Source organism: Melospiza melodia, chromosome 4 (genome assembly GCF_035770615.1).
Source record: "Melospiza melodia melodia isolate bMelMel2 chromosome 4, bMelMel2.pri, whole genome shotgun sequence".
In the NCBI taxonomy this organism is placed as follows: Eukaryota; Metazoa; Chordata; class Aves; order Passeriformes; family Passerellidae; genus Melospiza; species Melospiza melodia.
This window is the reverse complement of record NC_086197.1, coordinates 57,460,003-57,484,587: the sequence shown is the minus strand read 5'-3', so window position 1 is coordinate 57,484,587 and position 24,585 is coordinate 57,460,003. Positions and strand designations below refer to the sequence as shown.

General features: G+C 42.3%; 3 protein-coding genes across 3 annotated transcripts in view; 1 reads left to right on the top strand and 2 right to left on the bottom strand.

Moving 5' to 3' along the window:
* Positions 1–11,136, top strand: part of UTP20 (UTP20 small subunit processome component) — a 63,335-nt gene extending 52,199 nt beyond the window's left edge. Inside the window, exons 50-62 of the mRNA XM_063154791.1 lie at positions 226–354; positions 841–951; positions 2,182–2,261; positions 2,993–3,062; positions 4,083–4,265; positions 5,081–5,212; positions 6,358–6,490; positions 7,525–7,724; positions 8,078–8,149; positions 8,347–8,613; positions 9,293–9,419; positions 10,257–10,402; positions 10,734–11,136. Coding sequence (XP_063010861.1) covers positions 226–354; positions 841–951; positions 2,182–2,261; positions 2,993–3,062; positions 4,083–4,265; positions 5,081–5,212; positions 6,358–6,490; positions 7,525–7,724; positions 8,078–8,149; positions 8,347–8,613; positions 9,293–9,419; positions 10,257–10,402; positions 10,734–10,889 — 1,806 coding nt within the window. The 3' untranslated portion in view covers positions 10,890–11,136. The remainder of the gene's footprint in view (positions 1–225; positions 355–840; positions 952–2,181; positions 2,262–2,992; positions 3,063–4,082; positions 4,266–5,080; positions 5,213–6,357; positions 6,491–7,524; positions 7,725–8,077; positions 8,150–8,346; positions 8,614–9,292; positions 9,420–10,256; positions 10,403–10,733) is intronic.
* A 422-nt stretch (positions 11,137–11,558) lies between these two features.
* On the bottom strand, positions 11,559–17,538 carry ARL1 (ADP ribosylation factor like GTPase 1). The gene is made up of 6 exons (XM_063154792.1): positions 17,436–17,538; positions 15,493–15,630; positions 14,103–14,184; positions 13,065–13,176; positions 12,134–12,312; positions 11,559–11,943 (listed from the first exon to the last, which is right to left on the bottom strand). Exons 1-6 carry the CDS (start codon positions 17,437–17,439, stop codon positions 11,913–11,915), a joined length of 546 nt encoding a protein of 181 aa, XP_063010862.1. The 5' UTR covers positions 17,440–17,538; the 3' UTR covers positions 11,559–11,912.
* A 1,237-nt stretch (positions 17,539–18,775) lies between these two features.
* Positions 18,776–24,585, bottom strand: part of NUP205 (nucleoporin 205) — a 45,099-nt gene continuing 39,289 nt past the window's right edge. The window contains exons 37-43 of the mRNA XM_063154790.1: positions 23,985–24,113; positions 23,322–23,448; positions 22,467–22,633; positions 21,937–22,060; positions 20,968–21,096; positions 20,195–20,268; positions 18,776–19,130 (exon numbers count right to left, since the gene is read on the bottom strand). Coding sequence (XP_063010860.1) covers positions 18,978–19,130; positions 20,195–20,268; positions 20,968–21,096; positions 21,937–22,060; positions 22,467–22,633; positions 23,322–23,448; positions 23,985–24,113 — 903 coding nt within the window. The 3' untranslated portion in view covers positions 18,776–18,977. The remainder of the gene's footprint in view (positions 19,131–20,194; positions 20,269–20,967; positions 21,097–21,936; positions 22,061–22,466; positions 22,634–23,321; positions 23,449–23,984; positions 24,114–24,585) is intronic.

Below are 24,585 nucleotides of genomic sequence, written 5' to 3'. Positions count from 1 at the left end.
TGGTAACTGAATTGAGACGTGGGAAGGGTACAATTCACTTGTTTACTTTTGTCTCACAATTGCCATCTGAAAGCAAAATGTGATGAGAATAGTGTTGGCCACTATGTTCTAGAGCAGCAGTTTGTCTTTTCAGGCTGAAGTTGTATAAATCAAGTCAAACTTTGGTGTGCACCTTTATTTTATGGCATTGCATGTGTACTGACAATGTGCAATTTGATTTTGTAGTGTGTAACAATACTTGTGAAGAATGTAAAGAGTCAGATAACAAGCAAGCAGCTCCAAGTGTTGCTTGGCTTTGCTGAAGAAGATATTTATGATTCATCACGCCAAGCCACTGCCTTTGGTCTTCTCAAGGTATTTCTGTGCAGCAGCTGTGGGTGTTCTGTGAGCCACTGGAACAGCAGTGATTCTGCTTCCTGGTGAAAGACTATACATTCTCACGTCAGGAACAGGCTGCAGATGCTGTTGAAGCTCTCTGTTATAAGACAGGAAAAGTCAACAACATTTTACTGTTTGACTTGTAGTCCCTGTTTAAAAGTGTTTGGGAGGTTGTTTTGTACACAGTGCATATGTGGACGTATTTGGATCTGTTTTTCCTAAAGAATCAACATCTCTGATCATTAGCTCAGATATTCTGTATTGCCCAAAAGAAACAGATATGGATGTGTGAAGTGTAAGACATCTTTTGTTTTGTTGTTTTGGTTTTTTTTTTCCTTTGAGTTGCACTTTCTGTGTGTGAGAAAGTCTGTGTTAAGGTACCACCTGAGACCAGTGTTGTCTGGGTTGTAGACACTGTATAAGCAGAATGATGTGACTCCAGCTGTGCTTTCACATTTTCAGGCTATTTTATCCAGGAAGCTGATTGTCCCTGAAATTGATGATGTGCTGCAGAAGGTTGCCCAGCTGGCCATCACGGGTCAGAGTGAGCCAGTGCGAGTCCAGTGCAGGCAGGTTGGTGGAGTGAAGAGTTTCTCACTTTATTTACAGCTGTCTAACAGGCCAGAGGGCTTAATGTGGCCATCCTGTCTCTCACAGACATGTGCCTTGGCCCTGCTGAACCCTGAACTCTATTTCCCCTTCTTTACTGATCTTTATTCTCCTTGTTACCTGGCTTCAGTTCTTGAGACTGGTGCATAGCAGAATCACAGACTCCTTGCCTATAGTGAGACTGTGGCATGCCTTCATAGAACTGTAAAATTGTTTAGGTTTAAGGTCATAGAGTCTAACCCTTAACCCAGCACTGCCCCATCCACCACTAAGCCATGTCCCTGAGTGGCACATTTATAATTCTTTTAAATACCTCCAGCCTGTTTTGAATAATCCACCACTTCCCAGGGCAGCCAGTTCTGGTGCTTGACCACCCTTTCAGTGCAGAATTTTTTCCTAATATTCAATCTGTACTTCCCCTGGCAAAACATGAGGCCATTTCCTCTTGTCCTGTCACTTGTCATGTGGGAGAAGAGACCAATCCCCACCTGGCTACAGCCTCCTTTCAGGCAGGTGTAGGGAGTGATGAGGTCTCTCCTGAGCCTCCTCTTCTCCAGGCCAAACAATCCCAGCTTCCTCAGCCACACTTCGTAAGTCTTGTGCTCCATACCCTTCTCCAGCTTCATTACTGCTCAGCACCTCAATGTCTTTTTTGCTGTGAGAAGCCCAAAAATGAACACAGTACTTGAGGTGCAACCTCACCAGTGCCAACTACAGGAGAGCTGCTTAGCAACAATGACATGATCCTTCCTCTGGAGGCTTTTAAGCCAGTGTAACTAAACTTTGCTCTTTTTTAAGCCCCAGGATAAGCAAATTTGCCACAAATCCATAATTGCTTTCCTCTACTTCCTCATTCTTTCCAAAGTAAAACCCACTGAAAGACAGGACTGGTTACTTTGTCTCAAGCATTAGGATATAGGTGCAGCAGGATCAGGAAATGTAGCTTTCATAGTTACAGGATGGATTCGGAAGGATGCAGGATCTCTTCACAGATGCCTGTAGTATTTTAAAAACTGATCCTGTTCCAGACACAGAGCTTGGCAGCAGTTGTTGACCCTTTGTATAATATGAACAGGATGAAAGGGATGATTCTCATAAGTTTGCTGCTCCATCACTAAATTGTCTTCATAACCTTTTTACAAGCTTACCTGAGTGTTTATTTTAACTCCTCTCTGTATTGTTTTTTCTTTCCAGATTTACTTAAAATACATTCTGGATTACCCTCTTGGTGACAAACTGAAACCCAATTTGGATTTCATGCTTGCACAGCTGGAGTGAGTTTATATTCCTGACTTGTAGTCACTGTTCTGTGAGAACAGAACTTTGTTTTTAAAAATGATTCTAGTATGCCAAAAAGCTCTTTGTAATGAGCAGAAGGCATGGATGAAGTCTTTATTTTCCTACTTGTAAAACACTTCCCATTTCCCAAGTCTGGCTGTTTGATGAAGCAAATGCTTTTTTCTTATCCCTGTTTCACTGCTAATATCGTTCTTTATCTGTTTGTAAGCAAAAGTTCTATTGTGTGCTTAGTGGTTTACCACCTCCACTGGTTGTGAGTCATCATAAGGTCGCTGGTGAAATGGAACATGCAGGAGGAATAAGGGAAGGTGCATTTTTAGGGGACTGCTGTCCCATGGCAGTATCTCAAATGCAATTGCAGGCACAGTTAAAACAACTGTACCAATTCTGCCAGTGTTGTGCCTCCAACCTCCTGCCGAGCTTCGCCCTTCCCTTGCTCAAGGTGACAGCAGTTACCAGGCTCCCCAGCACAGTGTGGCTGTGCTGACTCAAGTGGGCTGGAGTCAGCACTTCCTGGGCTGTTTGTGTCCCTGTGCTCATTCTCTGACAGACAGAGCTCTTGTCCATGGTATCAGGCCAGGTCTGGTAGCTGTTGTAGAAGGATCCCTATCAGTGCGTGTTTCTGGATTTGTTTGTTGTTAAATTGTTGGCAACTTCATAGGGGAATTAACTCATTCCTAACAGTTAATCCTTTATTTCTTCCCAGGTATGAGTATGAAACTGGGAGGGAATCTGCACTGGAGATGATTGCGTACCTCCTCGACACGTTCCCGCAGGTAACGAGCACCCCCTGGTGTTCCAAGAATCAGGCAGTTACTGTGGGTTGCAGTAACAGCACTTTCCAAGTAGTTTATTTTGGAAGCACTTGCTAGTTCCTATTATCTCTTATCATGAGCAGAACATTCACTTATCTCCAAAGAACCGGGCTTTGCTCCAAAAGAGGAATGACATGCTGGAAAGTCTGCAGTACTTCTTTGCCTAATGTGCTCTGTTTGCAAGTAAAATAAAGCTGTGTCAGCTGGAGTTTGGATAAACTCAATCGTGATTTATGGCAGGAAGAAACACAACCAGATTAGGAAACAGACTAGGAATAGAAAGTGAGAGTTTTCTCACTGTAAGGGTTTTTCAATATTCATGAGAGATTGTTGATAGAACTGGTGTGTTCTGTTTGATTGGCCTGACTGGAGAGGAAGGGCTTCTCAGTGGGGTGGATCAGCATGAAAGCTAAAAAATAACTGTGTGTCTATACAGGATCACATAGGCAAAATCCTAAGCTGTGTTGAATCTTTGCAGCTGGAGCTTAACTGTGCATTCAGGACACTGGGAGAAGTGCAATCAAGCAAGAATTTGGAAGGAAGAGAAATTCTGCACAGTAAGCTGTGCTTCAGCACTGCCCGATGATTTAATATTTCACATTGGTTCCTGGGAACTCTTTAAGGTGGCAAAGAGCTGCAGCCTCTGAGAGAAGGACATTTGGCTATTGCTGCAATGCTGAGGACTTCAGCCTGTTTCAGTGAGAGCTGGGCATGAAAATGCCCTTTAAGGTTTCACACTCACTTTGCTGACCCAGGGATATGGTAGCAAGTCAGAGTCAGAGCAGGACTGGGGCTGCTGTAAACTCCCTGTGTGCTCAAACAACAGGGTCATCCCATTTTAGCAGTTCAGCTGCCTTAACATGAACCTACTCAGGGCTAACACTGCTCCTGAATGTAGTGCAGCAAATACTCCTCTTTTTATCTTTAAATGCCAGAAGCTGCTTGGGTATTTTTTGGTTGATAATGGTTGTTTCTTTCTAGGATCTCCTGCACAAATACTGTGGGCTGTTTTTTCTCTCTCTTTGTATGATGATGATAAATGATGACTCAGCCAAATGCAAAAAGATGGCGGCTTTGACATGTAAATCTCTTCTCCGTAAGATCAGCAATGAAAAACAAGATCTGATGTTTTCACTGGTCACTGAGTGGTTTCACAGCAAAAAGGTACTCTTTCATCTTTTCACTGACCAGGTCTGAACTCTGTTGGAGAGTAAGATTAAGGCAAGTGACAGATTGCTAGTACCAGAGCTGGTGGGTTGGTGGATTAGTTGTTCCTGACTTAGAGAGCAAGAAATGGTACAACTTCATAAAGCTGCACAAATATAGGGACCTGCTGATGCTTTAAGTCAACCTACAGACTCCTTGCAGCTACATTTTGCAGCTCTCTAACAGTTCCACTTTTGGCTCAGTGTAATCTTTGCTCAGGTTAGAGTTTTGAGCAAATTCCTTAAAGCTTTCCTGATCCCAGCATTTTGTGCTGACTTTATCTCAGACGTGCTTCATTCTGTTGCTGGCAACTGGAAGGCAGCAAACCTGGTCTTCAAGATCTGGTGTTTGGATCTGGGTGCTTGGGTGACAAGCTGTCCTCTAGCTGAACCCAGGTTCTGTCCCTCTACACTAGTAGAGTTAGCATTCTTCAACACTTCATGGTTTCCATCCTAGGATGTTCAGTTCTGGTTTGTAACTGTAAGCTGCCTGTTGCATTGTGAAGAGTTGAAAAGTAACTCCCAGATTTCTGCAGTTGGGATTTCAGCAGTTCTGGCATTCAGTTTTAGGGTGCATTCCCAGGGATAACTTGTGCTGCCAGGTGCTTTTATACCTTGCTGGCAGCATCTCCTTTTTCAGTATACTCTGAAAACCAGCTTCTCTTAAGGTGCTGTTGCTACAGGCAGAAAGTAAGGGTTGCTACCAGCTCCTGCACTTGGGAGCTGCAATATTTGATTATAAGAGTTAATTTTTTGTTATTTTTTGTGTGTCAGAGCTCACACAGGAGGTTGGCTGCCCAGGCATGTGGTTTGTTTGTTGAAGTGGATGGAGTAATGTTTGAACGGCGCCTTGCAGCAGTCCTCACTTTGATTGAAAAAGAAATCAACCCAAGTAGATTTGAAAATGTAAGTAACTTTTCTCCGTGCATGAAGCTCAAGTGAAGAGAATTAAAAAAAAATGAAAAAAGGGAAAAAATGTAGGAGAGATTTAATGATTGAACTTAACTGTTCAAGACTGAGGAAAGACACAAAACAGACGCATCTGTTCTGAAGAGGACCTCACTGACCTAGAACCTTATTTTTTGCCTGTAAGCCCAAATTTGATGTCATATGTCACAGCACAAGGGGAAAAAAAACTTTGCAAAGCCACCTGGCCTGAGCCTGCAACTGTGCAGTGTAACCAGCAGATATATTGTTCCTTGCAGTGTGGGAAATGTGTCTGCTAGCTGCAGAGATTTGTGTAAGCATTGATTTCAGGAGTGCATGGCATGGGACTCTGCTTTGTCCAGTGTTATCTACAGCTTTAACTTTCAAAGTACTTCCTGTACTTTAAGACCATGGTTTTGTTGTATGGAAGATCTTTTTAGTGCACTTGGTTAACTCAGAATAACAAGGCTGCCTCAGATTCTACTTGGCATGTGATAATCCCAAAGGGATCCCAGTCACTGTGCCTGGGGAGTGGCCATGAATGTTACTTATGTTCAGCATGCTGCCCTTGCACAAGAGAGAAGAGACTCTCAGATCTGTAAATTGGCAAGAGATGAAAATAAAATACCTGCAGTGAGGAGAAATTTGGTGTAATCACACCCTGTGCTGTGACGTGTACTGACAACTGACATCAAGCCAGCTGGTGGTTGCAGGCAGGGTGAGGCCCACAGGCAGCACACACAGTGTTGTCATAACAACTCAGGGCTTCCCAGGTGATATAGACAAACCTGCACTCAGCTGGGCTCTGATGAGAATCAAATCTGCAGAAGTACATGCACTGACATAATGTGTGTAATTGCTTGCATTTAGAAACCCAGCAGTTTGTTACAGTCATGTCTGTATGAAAAGCAAGAAGAATGATTCTAATACAATCTCCTGCAGAGATTGTCTCCAGAGGAAATGCTTCAGTGGAGGTGCTTCTGTTCTGTTTACATTGGGAATTGGGTACAAGTCAGTCTTCTGGCTCTTTTTGAACGGTTGATCTGAAATTTATTTAGCCAGGACTAATCAGGACTGTCCTCAGGTTCTCATAAGTATCTTTCTTGACTTGCTGATTTTATTAGATAACTGAAGAAGAAGAGGAGAAGGCTGCAGATAGGCTGCTATTCAGCTTTCTTGTGCTGGTAAAAAAGCTAATCACAGAGTGCAACTTGATTCAGTTAACCAAGCACAGTGATGTTGTGAGCAGGATCTGGGGTAAGTATCATTCAGGAGTTAGTACAGCTGTGCTCCAAGAAAGATTCTTTGTGTGCCTTGTGGTTTTTCACACGCTAATAGAAATGACTGAACTTAATTATACAAGGTTTCCATTCTGCAAAATGCTAACACACAGCAGTTATTGGGCAATGAAAGAGAAGTTTCTAATGGAAAAGGTTACATGCTTGATGAAAACAACACACCCTCTGTCTCAGTTGCTGGGAAGTGCTTTCTATTATCCACAGAGCAAATAATTTGAAACTATTGCATGTTTCACCATAATTACATTCTCTTGGATGAAAACATTGAGGTCTCCTGAGAAGATGAGATTTCCTTGATCACACATACCAGCCAGAAAATGATGACACTTGGTAATAGTGCTCTAAATACTGTGCCTGTCAGGATGTGAAGACCTGGAAGTTACTTGATTCAAGCAATTTCCCTGTGTGCAAGATTATAAAACATGAGGCTGGTTATTGCCATTTTGTTGCCTTTAATTTAACTGCTTCATTTGCTGCAATCAGATGACCTCATGTGGCTGGTTAGTGACTTTGAGGAGTCCAGCCTGCCAGGTGCCTTTAGTGAGATAGCAGATAATCATTGTTATCCTGGATTTTGGCCAGAGGTGAGACAGGAGAGCAGCTCCATGTCTTCTCTGAAGCATCCTCGGCCTCTCTGCAGGGGTTTGATTTGACCATCAGCAGCAGGCCCAGCTGACACAAGCCAGTCCCCCAGACATCCTGGGCAGATGAGCCGTGGCACCGACTCCCCATGGGGACTGTAGTTGTTGCAGAAACATGACTTGCCTGATCACTGTGGGGACATTTGACTACCTGTAGGTTTTTGCTGCTCTTCACTTTGGCTGGATTGAGTTGCTAGAAAGTCTTTTATTATATTCTGAGCAGATTAGCACAGTTCATTTAATTCACCTTTTTATTGCAGCATATATTGCAATAAAAATAAATTGTTGGGAGTGGCCTCATTTTATTTTTGCTCTCAATTTCCTTTGCTGAAAGAGGTTTTCTTTTCTCCAGATCATGTCCAGTCTCACCTGTGGTATCCTCATAGCTGGGTCTGGCTGACAGCCACTGAGATCTTTGGCTTGTTGTTTGCATCTTATAAGCCAGAAGATCTTGTCAACAGATGGAAGGAAAGAAAGTCAGGGAAGAGAAAAAAGACACCAGCAGAGCTGTCTGCATCCACAGTCTTCTTGACTGCTGAACTGGACAAAAAGGTAATGATGTCCATACTACCCCTTCACTCTGCTCATGCTCATTCCCTGACTGGGACATAAAAATAGTTCAGTTTGGCCTGAATGTTTCTCTTTTAGTCACTTGTCTGCTGTCTAATCCTCATCACTTAAAGCATTTGAGGAGGTGGCTCTGCTGCTGGGAGGGGGCTTCTCCTGGGGTCTTACTCTCAGTAGCACAAAAATACCTTTCCAGATTGAAAGATGCAGGCAGAAGTTGTGTTGATCTTTTGGTCTCCCCTGGGAATTGCCTTTGGTGACTGCAAAATACTGCTTTGAGTGTCTGCTGCCAGCTCCCTTCAGTGGAGTCATTCCTTTCTCATTTTTCATTTCCCCAGATGAAGGAACTCGCGTTTGCATTCTGCCATCAGCTGCAGTCCAAGTTCCTGGACATGTCTCTGAGTGAGCAGGTAAGGGCAGGGGCTGCAGGAGGGCACAGAGCAGGCCCTGGCATGTGAGGGATGTTGTGTCCTAGGTGTTGGCACAGGACAGATACACAGTACAGGGCTCGCTGTTCTCTGCCCAGGGCACAATCCTCTGTCACATCAAGTCTTTGCTCTTACAGAGGCAACCCACAGTGACTTAATCCTCTGTTTCCACACTTCAGGTTATAAAGAATTTACTTTTTGTGGCCAAAGTTTTTTACTTGCTAGCCCCTGCCTCAGAAGAAGGTAAAGAGGCAGATGGAGAGCTCAGGTCTGAAGTGGAAGAGCAGGAGGTATCAGAGGATGAGAGAGATACTTCTGCTCAAGGAGAGGAAGAAAGAGAGGACACACAAGAGAAAGGCCAGCCAGCCACGCTGCTGTGGTTAATGAAGAAGCTCTCTGTCATGGGGAAGAGAGAAGCAGCATATTCCCCTAAGGTCCCTTTAAAGGTAAGAACAGTGTAGTCCCGCTGCTTTTGATGAAGTGGGCACTTCTACAGGACAGTGTTGCTCTGGCTCTGCTTTCAGGGGACAAGGGGCAGAGGGTGCTGTGAGCTGGCACTGAAGTGAGGATTAGTAGGTGCTGAAGAAACACCTACTGTGTTTTGGGGCTCTCAGGAAAGGCTTGTGCCTGTCCTTGCTAATGCTTCCAGCCTCTTGAAGGGTGGGGGAAGAGTGGTGAACCCCAAGGCACCAAGCTGAAGAGAACAGAGCAGTGCCTTTGAATGCCCAGAGTCCTCATGCAGGCAGGGGAATGGCAGCGTGGAGTAACTTGCTAGGAAGAGCAGGGGGGAGGTGTGGGAGAGCATCACCAAAAGCACTGTGGTTCCCCATGGTGCACAGATAGGTTGAACTTGTGTGTCCTCAGCTGTTGAGAACAGTGAGAACAAGCCTGTTGCTCAAAGTGTCAACAGCTGCCAACCCAGTCCCAGCTCACACAGCAGGGGTTGTGTCTCTAAAGGCTGCACTTGGATGCAGTAAGACCTTGAAAGAGCAGTGAATTTGTGACTCAGGTGTCTAAAACAACACCTCCTGTGCTGAACAGTGATGCATGGCCCTCTGGTAGCAGTTCAGTTAGGAAGCTTCCTTCCAGCTTTCCTTACTTCATGTCCCACACACTTCTTTTCAGAGAAGCTGCATCTTTAAGTTCCTGGGAGCAATCTCGGTGGATCTGGGGCAAGACAGGATCAAGCCCTACCTTCCAACAATTCTCACCCCTCTGTACAGGGAGCTGAACAGCAACTATGCAGAGCAAGGTAAGGGATTTCCCTCTGAAAGAGGAATGTGCATCACAACTATGCCCCAGTACAAATATTACCTGCCATTCCTTTTGTCTGATGAGGCATTGATATTGTAATCAGTGAATTTCACCTGCTTGCTGCCTAACCAAAATACCAGGAAGGGAGGAGGGTGTATGTCAGCTGAAATAGAAACCTGCATGTTCAAAGACTGGAATGAAGTTAGGAATGCTCCTGTGTTCAAGTGGATAAAGCTTGAGCATGTGGTGTAGTAGGAAAAAACTAGTACTCAAAGGTGGGCTCATGGTGGCAAGACTTAGAGAGTCCTTCCTGAGAGGAGCTTGGAAGAACTGTTTGAGAGACCAGGGGAAGTATTTGCCCTGCTCTCAGTTTTCCTTTGCACCTCTTTGTAACCTTTTTTCATCCCCAGTATCTTTCTTTTCCCCCAGTGATTGTAGTTAATATATTGCCGCTAACTAGTGATTCCAACAATTAAGCCAGCCCTTATTTGGCTACCAAGGATGCTGACTGGAATAATCTTTATTTCCAACAAAGCCTATTTCACTAGAAGCCTACTGGCTATGTATAGAAAGAAAGCCACTTGTAATTATCTTTGGAATGACTTCACTGTTCTAAAAATTTTTTTTGCTTCTCAGAAGCTTTGTTTGTTTGTTTGCTGGTTGAAAAGCTACTCTCTGGGAAAGCTGGTGGAGCACCAGCGGATTTCACAGGCACCAGTTTGGGCAAGGTTTATCAGTGTAGCCATCCTTTATTAAAGAAAGAGGAATCCATATTGTGCTCTTGGCTTTTGTTCCATATGCTGAAAAGATAAAGTAAGTCAATTTTGTTTAATAGATCCAACACTGAAGAACCTTTCCCAAGAAATCATAGAACTTCTCAAGAAGTTAGTGGGGCTGGAGGCCTTCTCGCTGGCCTTTTCTTCTGTGCAGAAACAGGCCAACCAGAAAAGAGCAATGAGGAAAAAGCAGAGGGCTTTGCAGGTAAGATTCCACTTTCTCTTGAGAGAAAAAGAAATAGGGCTTCTCTAAAGGCTTGAGAGATGCCCAGGAAGGGGAGTTTGAGGAAGAACTGCATCTTTAATTAGGACAGTTTCATCAGTTCCTTTATAAAACTTGGAAGAAGCTGTGTATGATCGGCCTCTTGCACAGCTTCTGGCTGACAGGGATGGTTTTCTCCTCACCTGAAGGGCAAAGCAGCCTGAACACCACCCATGTGTTATTTTAGCAGTCACCAGTTTCTCAGGAAGTTGATGATTTTCACAGGGACTGCTGTTAGTTGTCAGTGAACTAACAATATACTGGTTTTCCTTAGACTGTAGCAAATCCTGACATCGCTGCAAGGAGGAAGCTGAAGAGACACAAGAATAAAGCAGAAACCAGGAAGAGAAAGATAGAATCCCTGCGTCCTATGTACAAGGCCAAGCGACATCGAAGTAATGCACTAAAAGATTTGGCAATGGTGGAATGAAAGGGCTTTTCCTTCCTGGAGGATTAATTCATGAAAAGTAATACTGAGTTAAAGAACTAATTACTGTTTTTAAAAGTACTTACATATATCAATTGTATTTATTAGTATTTTTATGGCCTTTTTCATCAAGGATCTTAAGTAAAAACTTCTAAATTTTTTCCAAACCTGTATATTTACCAGAGCATGTACAGTTAAATGGGAAACAACTATGATATTTTATATTAAATTTTACTTCATTTGTAAGAAATGGGTTCTGTGATGATTGCATTTCTGCCTGTGAGCACACTGGTCTGACTCCTGACTTTGATTTGTCCTTCAGTTTTTCTGCAGCTACACTGAGCTACTTACCTGTCACTTCTGGCTGAGAGTGCAGGAACAACAGCTCATGAAGGTGGAAGTTCAATTCAAGTCACAGCCCTGGCACATCAGGGCAGTAATGTGTGCTGAAAACACTGGTTTTCCTTTCAGACACCCACTGAATGCCATGTTGGCAGCCAGAGGTGCACTGCCTGTGCTCTCTCGCTGTACCTCACTGTAACAGTGTGTCTGCACTGCAGGTGCACCTCTGCAGGTGTTCGGCTACGTGGCTGCTGGAACTGGCAGCCCTTGGACTTGTTCCTGTAAAGCAAGCAGCAAGCAAGCAGCCTCTAGGAAGCAGCACACCCTGGGTATAGCTGACAGTTCCAGATTTTATTAGTGTTCTATCTACACCAATATGCTGGCCACCAAACCACCAAAGGAAGGGGGGATGACAAAAAAAAAAAAAAAACACCAACTTTCTCAGCCAGTAAGACTTCCATACAAATTAACATAAGTACATTCTTTAAACAAAAAGTAAGAAATGGAGTATCATAATGTACACATTCACTTATTTCAGTTTTATAATTGAAGAGAGGCATCCACATTACAGAAGTCAAACTCAAATCTGATCTATTTACAAGTATCTGTGGCCTGAACATACTTAACTGCAGAAAGGAGGATGCTGGCTATAGCTGACACTTCCTTGCACTGGTCAGTTTTGTATCACTGCCTGCTCTTCAAGGCCTCCACCAACCTAGGAAAAAGGTTAAGTCAGTTTACTGAAAAGTCATCTCATTTCTGCAGAAATACTTCTAGCAGAAAGCCAGTCATTCTTCTCATGTAGACTTACATCAGACTATCCACAAATCCAGTCTTATTTAAAAAAAAAAACCAAATGTGTAAAATTAGATATATGAATGAAACATAACTAGACTGATACTCACCATTCCATTGCTTCATCAAGCCCTGTGCCTTTAGTTGCAGAGGTTTTGAATATCTGCCATTTTCGGTCCTTCAAAGCTGGTAAGCCAAGGGCATTTGCCATTTCTGTGGGAGTCATGGCCTGTTCCATGTCCTGTTTATTTGCAAACACCACCAAAATGGCTTTCTTCAGCTCTTCTTCCTAAAAAAAAAAGCGAAATCATGGAAGTTGTTGCAGAGACTTCTATGGAATTTAAGGAGAGAAAACCTATACAATATAAAACTGTACATATAATAAAAAAGAACTTCAGCAGCTCTCAATTATTTTGTTTGCTGATTTCTGTTCAGTAGAAAATTCTTCAGTGAAAGAATGGTGTTTATTTTCCATTCCAGTATGATACTGGCATTTCAATTCCAGTATGAAACTGCTTCCTATAGGAGCAGTTTCAAAACATGGCCAGCCCAAGTTATGAAACAAGCTGGTAGCTGGATTTAACAAGGCACATTAAATGAGCTTGCAGGTATTTTGGGCGGCAAGGCAAGAAAGAGAAAGGAAGTGTTGCTCAACTGATCTTACTTCCATTACCTTGTTCTACATTTGTTCTTCAGCTTCAAAACAATGTAGGATGTCAATTACTAATTACTGTCAATCCTTCAAGGCTTGATCTTGCCACACTGCAGCTGTCCTGGCAGGCAGGTAAATTTTCATATGACTGCAAGGCTACATGAAATTAACTGTCCAGGTAATGCTGCACAAACCCATGAAATACCTGCAGAGTATTCAGTGCTCTGTCACTCAGAAGTGCTGCATGGGCTATGCTGAGGGCTGAAGTTTCACAAGTGAAGTTGAGCTTCACTTGGTTCACTGAATCAAATTTCATATTTACTCAAAAAAAAAGGTTTTAATTTCTGAATTTATTTTACTGATAATGACTGTGATCCTTGTTTTCTTACCTCTAACATAGCAACAAGCTCTGATTTTGAAGTGCCGATTCTGTCTCTGTCACAGCTGTCCACTACATAAATGACGGCGTCTGTGTTTGAATAGTAACACCGCCAGTAGGGCCTGCAGAGGAGACACAAGTTCCAGTCGTGTCATTTGCGTGTCAGCAGTTCCTTTTAGCTAGATAATCAAAAACAGATCACCCAGAGGAAGTAAAAACTCTCGGAGGTGAAAAGCCCCAGGAGGCAAGTAGATTTCTTCAAGGGGCTACAAAAACTAACGGACAGTACAAATACTCTCTGAGGCACAACAAAAAATAATTAAGAAGCAACTTGAAAACAGGGAAAGAACAGACAAGCTGGCGACAGATTTATTTGGGAATCAGACTGCAGGACATCAGATCCATAACTGAGGGATAGGAAAGCAAAGTAAGTTTAAAGATGTAACCAAAGAAGGGTCACCAGAGAAATCTTAAATGAATAATTAATACAGGCAATTAATTAACAAGGATCAAAACAAAACACATTTTTCAGAATTACTGTACTGAAACTAAAAAGGGAAGGAACCTTTATCTCACTAACTGCACCTTCCTTACTAGCTAACTACACTGCACCTTGCTACTAAGCACTGAAAAAGGGATCAAGGGGATCATACAAGGGTACTGTTAATGACTCATTACAAAACTTGTGAAGCTTGCTAAAAAAATTACCATCTATACCTAAATCCAGCTTCACTACTCTTAAGAATGCAAAGCCAGGCAGTATCTTTCTGGGTTTTTATCACCCCCTACATCCTTTCTCAAAATGCAACTCAATTGCCTACTACACTAATAAATTTGTTTGTCAAAGTAAAACCGAATACAAATGAAAACCCCAGCTAGTTTTTTCCAATCTGTGCATCACAGGTTTTACAAACTGAATTCCATTAGATATGTTCTCCTGAGAATGGGCTTTTTAAAACTTAACCAATTTTCAGAAATGCCTGCTATGAGAATTCCAAGAACTTAGCACTTTTTAGAGAAAGTTAATTGACTTTAAGAACTCTATTACCTTATGCTTGTCTGTCCTCCTAAGTCCCAGACTTGAAATTTCAGATTCTTGTAGGTCACCGTCTCAACATTGAAGCCAATGGCTGAAACAAAGTTAAACAATTTTATTGTTGGTAATTTTCCTGTTGTTCTGAAGAATATCACAGCACTCAGTTTAAAATTTTCAGTAGCTGCATAATAAAGTTCATGCCCTTTGAAAAGCTACCCCAACAAACATGACTCAAAATAATGCAGAAATATTTCTTTTGAACTAATAAAACCACATTGTAAACATATTGTAGAGATTTGTAAGAAATGCAAAGGTTGTTAAAAATCAACAGCAGTGTGTCTGAAATCACCAAGAGAAACAGAGCAAGGGTTAAAGAACTGTCCTGCTGTGATAACCAAGTACACAACTGACAGCAAGAGAGCACTAAAGAATGTGTCCTTCTGTTCAAACAAGGTCTGCACTCTTTGAAGAGCCACAGCAGAACCAAAGCAGAACCAACTTCTCAGGAGAGGACTCGATACTGATGTCTGGAAGATGGCAACAAGGCTGCAGTATCACATATGTCATTCCTTGTCCTGCCAGCCCAGAGAAACACAGCACAGGGAAGTGAACAGTGGGCACAGGCTGCTTAGAATTTATGGAGGCTGAAATAAGCAAAACCCTCAGGCAAAAAGATTAAGTCCCAGCAAACTGTTGGCTTCTAAAAGGTAATAGAGGCCTGAGCAAAGTGAGATGCAGGAGGAACACAACAGACATAACAGGGACATTAAAAAGTCAAGCACCCCTTGTCCTTCATGTTCCACAGAGTGATCATGGCCAGAACACTTGGGCACACACACTGGGTGGGTGTGGCTGCATGAATGCCAAGACAAGTGGTGAGATCACTTGCATTTTTTAAGTAAGCATCACCTTCTCCCTTGAAAGCTCACATTGAGTTTTGTTACATTTTATACAGACTGTAAAGTTAAATAATCTGCTTTCTTCTTCTCCATGTTAAACAAAAGTTTATAACCCTTGTCAAAAAAAAAGGTACACCATCCTATGTACAGCAACAATGACCTCTGAAGTTCACATAATACCTGTATTTGGAAACAAACTAATTATAGAGTCCACATTTACCATCTATTGAATGCTGACCTACCACAAGTAGTCTGTGAAATCATGCTAACAATCTTGAGGTCAAATGCTTTTTGAATTTTTTAAGGCAGCATAAAATATTTTTTTCTAATACTTTTATCCAAGAAAAGTTCTTAGATACAACAGTGCAAGGCTCCCACACCATCGGGTCCGTCTGTTTATGAAGGAAACGTGTAGTAAGTTCAGCTGGCAAAGTTTCTGTGTCAGAGCTACAGGCAAATCACAGGCTTCAGGCAAATACTCTCCCTATGGGCAGATCACTTACTTGGAATGGTGGTAACAACTTCTCCAACCTGTAACCTGTAGAGAATGGTTGTTTTTCCTGCTCCATCCAGCCCCAGGATGAGAATCCTCATCTCTCGAGTTCCAAACAAACTGGAAAAGATGGTGGAGAAGAAGCCCCCTACAAAAACCAGCAGAGAAAGACATTTCAGTGTCAGCCAGCTCTGTGGAGGATATGCAAAGGCAGACAGACCAACCTTATCTCTTGCTGCCCTACAAGTCATTTCTCCACTGAAAAAGCACAAGTCCAGGTTGTTGCCCAGATGGCTGTGTGCTCATCAACATCATGTCCTCCTGGTTTATGCTGCCATTTTATGATTTTATGGTAGCTCGCTCCAGCAAATCACATTGCAGCAGTATCAAATCTCACTGCAGTTACAATTTTATTTTTTCCTTTTCTCTCCTTTGCCAAAATATGAGTCATCTGCTTTTTGGCTTGTATCAGACTCTACCTTTTCAGTGACAGAGACTATACAAGGACCAAAAGAAGCCTGAAAGAATTCAGCAACAGAAGATGTCTACGGCCTTCCACAGGATCAACCACTTCTTTTTTTCTTCAAATTAGGTATAAATCAGTTGGACCTATTAAATCAGTTCATTACAAACAGCAAAGCTGCACCAAATCAAGTATGGTAATGCTACAGAGAAGTCTAGCAGCTGATTTTAAATGTCCTTCTCTTTTTTTTTTTTTTTTTCAAAACCGGCTTGTCCCAGCATCTCATTTATTCTCTAAATGCATGCAAGAGTACTTGTGGCCAGGCTAGTATCTGATTTATGCCTACTAGATTTTTAATAATAAAAAGAATGCTGATGTTCTAAGCCAGTAAGAATTACTTTTTTTTTCCAAAGATGTTTATAACAAACATACCTAATGTTAAATCATAACTTTGTAAATACACTTAGAGCCTGCAAAAGGTAATGAAACATCCAACAAGCCAGAATCACTGACAACACTGATAAATATACCAGAGACAAATTAAGAAGATTTGTGACCAAAATCTTACTGAAAGATGCTTTGATAAAAATTATTCCCTATGTTTGCCTATCTAGGCATCTGCTTTTCCAGGGAAAGGAGGGAGCAAAGTTTATACTTCACAGGAAACTGAGACTGATAACAGGTTGCTTTATCTCTTCTAGGCCCATCCCACAGAAGCCATACACTACAGACCTGGAAAACAAGAAGTCATAAGGGACCATCAGCTGCCAGTCTGCATAGTGCTGCTCATGGCACCTCTTACTGCCAGGCAGGCTAATAACTTTAAGAGAACTGAGCTGGAAAAAGGTATTTCAGTAGAAACATCACAAGCAGAAGGTTACCACTGGTTGCATGGAGGCCTAAGATGCAAAAATTCTTTCAGTCAGTAACTTTGCTTGCCGCCAGACACCTCTCACTCCCTCTTTTTATACGCTATTGTGCATGCTTTTCCCACACTAAAACACTGCTCAAACACCATCTGCAACAGGGCAGGTTCACCTCAACAACTCAACCCTCGGATTAAGGGCCTCTCCTTAAAATACCCTCTACTTCATTTACCGGTCTGCAGGACCTCCTCTCCTAATCCGCTCTCATCAGCAGCCCATTACAGACTCGATTCACAGTTTAATTTTGCCAGGTGTCAGGAGTACAGCACCTGAGGACGTGACCGAGCACACCCTCCTGCGGCTGCTCGGGGACCATTCCCCACGGCAAGGCAGCCCCAGGGCGGCCTCCGGCCACTGCCCGGTTCCCGGACAGCCGGCCCGCGGGCAGGGCCGGGCCTGAGGGCGGTGGGCATCGCCAAGCGCGGCCCTCAGCCCGCTCTGCCGCCGCCTGCGGGCTGGAGACCCGCGGGAGGGCTCAGCACCGACCCGTCCGCCCTCCCCGCCGCAGGGAAGGGTCCTGATGGACGGCTCCCCTCGGGCAGCCGCTTCCCACCCGCTCCTCACCCATGTCGAGCCGCTCCGCCGGCGCTCCGGCCCGCCCCGCTCCGCTGCCCTCGCCGCGCTGGCCCTGCCGCCTCCGCCCGGCTCCACGTCGGACTCCGCGGCGAGTAAACAAAGCGCTCCGCGCCCGCCGCCGTTTCGACACACGGAGCCCGGCCGCGCCCCCGGCGCGGAGAGAACGGCCTGGGAGGGGGACCCTCGCCGAGCCCTTCCTGGACACGCCCGGGCGGGAATCAGAGCGGGGAGAAAGGTCTGGAGAATAAAAGCCGCGGCCCCGGGGCCCGCGCGTGGCGAATCTGCGGCGGCGGGAGCGCGCGGCGGGCGGGGCCCGGCGGCGTCACCGGCCCGGGGCCTCCGCGCTGACCCCAGAGCCGGGCGGCGAACGGGAGCCGCGGCCGCACAACCGACCGCGCCGAACCACCGCCTGCTGCATGAGGGCGGCGTGGGGGAGACCTCGGAGCCAGCACCGTCCCTGGGTTAGGGACAAGAAACATTCCCGGCTGGAAGTGAACAAAGTTCAGCTGTGTAAAACGCTGATAGCAAGCTGCTCCTATGGATTAGCTAACAGGCTCACTTGACAGCAGCACTGTCGTCATCCCTGCATACAAATTATGTCAGCCATGTAATACGGTTGCATAGATAAGTAAATATGAAATCATAAAAAATGTGAACCATTACATAATGAGAACTCAGAGGAAACAATGTACAAGGCACACATGAGCTGGGCCGTAAACTCAGACTGAGTTAAGGGAGAAGTGCAACAGATCTCATGTCAATAATCAATGATTATGCTTTTTTTAATAGCTTTTTTACAGAAAATACAGGGATATATGAAAATCTCATAGGAGAACAATCTAATTGTAGAACCAACCTACCATTCATGATTACTGGCTTCCTCCCCATGCACTTCATTCTGTCCTTATACTTGTGTTGAAGCAAGAAAAGCACAGAAACCTTTACTCCCCCAGCCACAAGAACCAAACCTATAGCAGTTACCTGCCATGACTTTTATCACTTTTCTCATTTAAACTTATTCAAAGAGAAGCAGCTTGTACTTCTTCCAGCTGAATAAAAGGTAGGACGAGGGGAAGCAGAAATTAGCAGTTCACAGTGCAAAATGAATATAAAATCCACACCACAGTAATCAGTCTGCAAGTGATGACACATGAACTCACTGGTTTCATTAAATCTCTGTGTGAAACGGGAACAACACAGACAAAGATGTTTTAGTTTTTTCTGAAAGCATCAACAAATGTAGTATCATCACAGCTGCAGAACTTCCTGTTTCCTTGAGGCCCTCCATTAGAATTCTTTCTTGCTTGAAATTTTACATTATTCATAACTCAGTTGAAAAGAATCCTTTATTTTTATGTCATGTTGGGAGCAGTAGGAAAGAATACACAAAACTCATCCACAGGGATAAAAAAAAGTAACAAAATAATTTTGGCAGTACTTAAAAAATGTCTGATCTATAAAATGCAATGACCCAGAAGGCCTGCCCTAGTACACAGCTTCACTGGGCAAGCAGCATCTACCAAGTGCCTTTTAGGTCCTTGATATCCTTAGGAGACCACGGATGCGTCTAACGAGAGCTTGAATAAAGGTGTACCGCGAGCGAATCTTGGAGTATAAACCCTCAATGTCCAGGAGCTTCTTCTGCAGAGATTCACCAAAGCTGTTTGTGGCTTCAATCTGAAGCTGAGAAACAGAGATTTGATGCAGTCATTAATACAAAATCTTTTCTTCCTGAAATGCCAGCTTGTCATCCACTGCCTGTCAACCCCTTCACTATGATTTATTCTCTGACCTGCTTTCCAAATAATGGGTTTTTCTCTAATAAGTACTACTTATTCTGTTTTAGGCATTACTGGTTATAATTCAGCTTCTTCACTCATTGTCATCATACAAACACATCTTCCAATTAAAATTTTCCTAGTCCTTTAGGGACTCTTTAAAGAGTCTGTGTGCACCAACAATATTTTTTTCATTAATGCATATGTAAAGAGTCACTGAATTAACTCCATTTTAAGTATTTTACCAAGATGATACTGTATACTTTACTTTTGAACAAACAAAATAAATTACACATGCCTCATGACAAAACACAGCAACTTTTCTTACAGTTCTAGATCCAATAAAGGTACTTGAGACTGCCATTTTGAAGAACAGTTGTTTTCTGCATAGTCATAGAAATGTCAGTGAGATTTATTAATATCTTTTTCTGGCCACTTCTGCATCAAATTTACACAAACTATTTTATTTCTGTGTAAGTGAAATTACTTCTTTTCTACCATTTACATTTTATAGTCTCCTCAGTTCTTGTTACCATTTTGATCTCATTTCTCTACAGCCTAGCTGAAGCTGACCCATAGTGAACAATTTCATCACAGAGAATTGAGAAAAATGCCCTCATATTGCAGGTCTTTCAAGGATATCTGGTGTTTTTGGAAAGCTGTTATTAAAAAACACCATTTGACTGGTTGGTAAGAGAAGAAGAATGATTATTTTATAAGTATAGTTCATTTTTTCCTTAACTTTTCATATTAAGATTCAAAGATATGTGCACAGCAGCAAAAGTGCCACCTGTTTCACAATATTTTCCAAACCAATTTTGTAATGCTTCACTGATTCTAAATTAAGTTCTATGTTGTTGGTGTTACTGCAGGTTGTTCAGAAGTGGGAAAACAACAGTCAGACTGCTTCTAATAGCTGCAGGGTAGCCAGGAGCCTTCTGTACCCTGCAGCAGGCTGTCACATCTCACCTGGTCTATGTCGTGCTGGCTCACTCGATTCAGTCCACTACTGAAATCCAAGCTTGGCTCTGATCCAAAGGAATCTGGCAACAGAAAACAAGATGTTAAAATTGTGTTGGCTGCTCCACACTATCCCTGTATCAAGTCATATAACAAATTTAAAACAGCGTTCCAATTTGATCCAAAAGTAAACTTAGGCATTAGAAATTACACAATTTTTTTTACTTAAACGGCTTAGAGAAAATACATAAACAGTGAGTCATAAAGATTTTGAACACAAAACATGGCACTCCTCTGCAAATCTACTCTCCCTGATTTCCTTCCATTTTCTTTCTTTTTTTAAAAGATGAAATTCAACAAACTTAAAATCCTCTGGCGAATCAATGGTGGCTATAATTCTACATTTTAAATACTTTTAAAACCACTAATATTAACTTTATTTCATAATTTCATCTTAGATTATATTGAAATATTTTCCTGTACACTATTTTGGATCAATTATCTGATTGTATTAGCTGAACTTCAGTTAGTTTGAAGGACAGAAATAAAAAAATTAGTTACATTTACTTTCCTTTGGAGGTTATGTGTAATACACATACCCCAGAAGTCTGGGAGTAAACAATATCAGTATTTCCAATTCTCCAGTGGAATATCCAGAGGTGTGCCAAATCCAAAATCTCTTTTATTAAATATAAAAGGCAAGATATTAATAGTAGGAAATCACTTTTAAAGCTAATCACAAGAAGGTATTCAAAGGCATTTAGATGCTTGAGAAATTTTACCTTGCAGCCTTCCTTTCTTAAATGACATCCTAGAGGACAGCAGTGGGTCTTGGGAGTCAGTGGGTGTGCAGTGCAGTAGGTAGTGTTCTAGATGGCGCCAAAGGATGAAGAGACATATTTCTATGATATCTGCAGTCACATCTCAGTGAAGGACTCCAATTTGGTTGTCTTTGGATTGTACATTATGTATAACATATATGAGCATATTTACACACTTGGAAACAGCTGAAGATGTCAGCTCAACCACCTGTCACCTCCTGCACTGCCATAGCCCAGTGATGGATCGCTCACACTCACTGTCCTCATCTCCCTGCAGAGCCTCAAACCAGCCCTAAGGAGGATAGCAGAGTATGGAGTGCTCATGCAGTTTGTAAAGGTGCCTCAGCAGCATACAGCAAAGCTGAGCTTATAAATCCAGGCACGGCAGGAACATCTCAGGTGACAACAGAGAAGTGTGCAAGAGCACATCTTTCCCAAGGGAGGTTGCAGAGGAAAATTCTGATCTGTTGAAGACAATTTTTTTGTGCATGACCAGTTATTTCCATAGAATTACTGGTGTTTATGAGATTTAGGTTTATGCAAGGTTGGCTGTTTGACTACAAACTCCTATTATTGACAGGCACATCAAAATTATTTTTCAAAGTATTTCTTCCACCATATTTGGACATGTTTGAATGTTTATGGGGTCTGGACACTAAAACTGAAGAGCTGGGCTGTAACAATTCCTTTATTGGCATATTGCAGAAAGTTCTAGCTGGGTTTCAAAATGGGAATTATTAACTTGAAAATCGTTACGTTCTGGCAGTAGCAGAGCAATACCCTTGTAAGTTAATTGTCAGTATTTCAAATTTACTTTTGCAAAGAATTTTTGTTCGAAGTGGTCAGAAATCCAGGTAAAAAAACCCTGTTTCTATCTCTCTGCTTTTCTGGATCATCACCTTGAGGGTCATTTCAATTTTAGAAGGATACAGGAACAGAGGGAGAGCAATTTGGCTCGGTTATTTATTAGTTTCACCAGGCGCCGCCTTGCCAATACGTATTTTTGGGAAGTGGAAATCTTGTCAACCCCAGCTGGCATAACTGACTGACACAACTGTGATGGGAAGAGAAAAAACAGAAAGACAGTAGCAAATTACAGAACATCAAGAGAAATAAGCAAATAAGATTACTTACTAATATCTAGAACTTTCTTCTAAGCTACTATTTCTTTACAACCTTACTCTCTATTTTGAATTTGCATAACCTTGCTGACCAAAAAATGGAAAAATGAAACCCATCTCCAAGCAACTATAATGAAAGTCACAACTTTGACAAAGTTAAGCCAAATATTTTCCCTGAAGTTTTAAATCACTCATTCTGTGGACCCCCTTCACCAACAACAGAAAAGAATATGCACAAGAAGTGGACCTGCTTGCTTATCAAAGATGCTTTGGAGCCTTTGTTACAGCTGTGTCCAAATTAGTACAATACAATAACCACAGACTCAGAAGAACAATTACCTCTTTTATTTCATCTGGCGGCAGTTGCTCCACATTTTGCAGTTTGTTAACACTCTGACGATGGCTGTCATAGTAACTGAAGAAATCGCTAGTGCTCTGTTTCAGCAGGTAAACAATAATGCCCAGGCCAGGCAAGTGCCAATATGGGACCACTGGAGCTTGTGTATCTAGACAAGATGTTGAAGATAAGAAAACAAAACTAATAAAGGCCCAAGAAATCAATAAGCTGTGCTCTCTGTCAATAACCTAGACAGGAAAGCACTGGCAAGTATATTTTGCCCTTGTGTCAGAAGTAACCTAAACGTAATTCTAGGCAAAAAGTTCTGTGACTGCAGTACTAAAAGGCAGTCAGCCTAGCGCAGTAGTGAGTGCAAAATGTGAAATGTAACTAGATTAGAAGACTTACTATTTACATATTTAATCCATTCAACTGCATAATAGCACAGTGTAAACTCTTGCCATGTGTTGTAATAGAGTTCCAATCAAAACACATCTTACATGTCATAAATGAGGTCCTACTTTCAAATAATGTAATCCAGCACAGATGCTGAAATCTGATCTTGACTTCCCACTGTCTTGTGCTATTTATTTACATACACACATTTCTTTACTGACATATATTTCTGAGGCTGTCAATGAAAATACAATTTGTTTGTTTTAACTAGGATTAGTTTCTGATTTGGCTTAGTGCAAGGTTGAACAAGCATGGATGCCAGAATGAGAGAGTGAGCAGCTACAGTATCGGCATAAAGTGACTTAAACAGTATGTGAAACTACAGCCTCAGGTTCACTATTTCCTAGTAGCCCAAATGTCACACTGTTCAGGCTCATAAAACAGCAAGTCAAAAATCTCACCCTGCCGAGGCCCATCTCGGTTGGTTGACTCTGACAGGCTGGGAGTAAACAGACAAACAGTGTGCTGGAAACTGGGGGCGCTTTGCAACATCAGTGACTCACAGTATTCCATCACGTTTGCACAGATCTGCCAGCAAAGGGAAACAAAAAAAAAGACAGCATGTCAATTACAGTATCTACGGGCTTTGAAGCATTAAATTTTACATGGACAAACATCAGTGAACAATATGCTTTGCTCCTCTCTTCCCACCAGATTGTTATGATTTATTTTCTCATCGGTTACAAACTCTCCTACTGCAAGTCTAGGACTTGCAACTTTGCCTCTTTCCCAAACCTGCTAGCTAGAATTTCTGGATAATTTTAAGTCCCCTTAGGCTTTAAGTTAGTGTTAGACATTACCCTCTATACACAGCTTTCATTTTGAACATTTCTATCAATTTAAGCCTTCAAAATACACAGTTTGTATGCGAAACAATAAAGGTTTCTAATGCAAATGTAAGTAAATACATTTTCAAGGATTACTTTAAATAAAATGTGGACTCCTATACCACACTAAAACCAGTGCAGAGCATTACCACTACCATACGAAATAATGATAACCAAACAAATCTGCACAGCAGGCAAAGTGTTGAGACTGAAGCTTCTTGTATCTTGTGTCCTTACCTGTTGCATGGCCAACTCAATTTCATCCCTCTTGTTCACTCTGTCTCCTGCTAGGTTATCATCTTGCAGCTTGAACTGCCGTAGCCTGTCTGACCCTCCAAACCGACTCAGAAGTCCCAAGCACTGGCGCTGCCGTAAGGAATGAACATTTAAATGAAGCGCACATTTCTTTTCACTTAAGTGATACATGTTCCTTAAAACAGTATTAAGAAAGAGATGTAGATAAAACTTTTGCCGCTTTGTAAACAAAATGTAAGTTTTTAGTGTTTTAAGTTACCTTGATTTAATTTGGAAATTAATGGCACCCTAAACACTACCAATGAGAAATGAGTGCAATTCACAAATGCACAACTTTTCTTGTGTCTCTTGCAAACTATTATACAGAATACTATCAATGACAGTTTAGGTTTACCCATTCCCACACCTAAAACACCTTTACCTATACAGACAAACAAAATCTAACATCCAGTAAAAGCAGAGTACAAAAACTACTTCAGTAACAAATAAATGAACCACTAGCATGTCTGATACACCAAATTGTTGAGCTGGAGACATGATTGTGGCCCAAGTGGTAACAGGCTGTTTCTGCATTACTTCACAT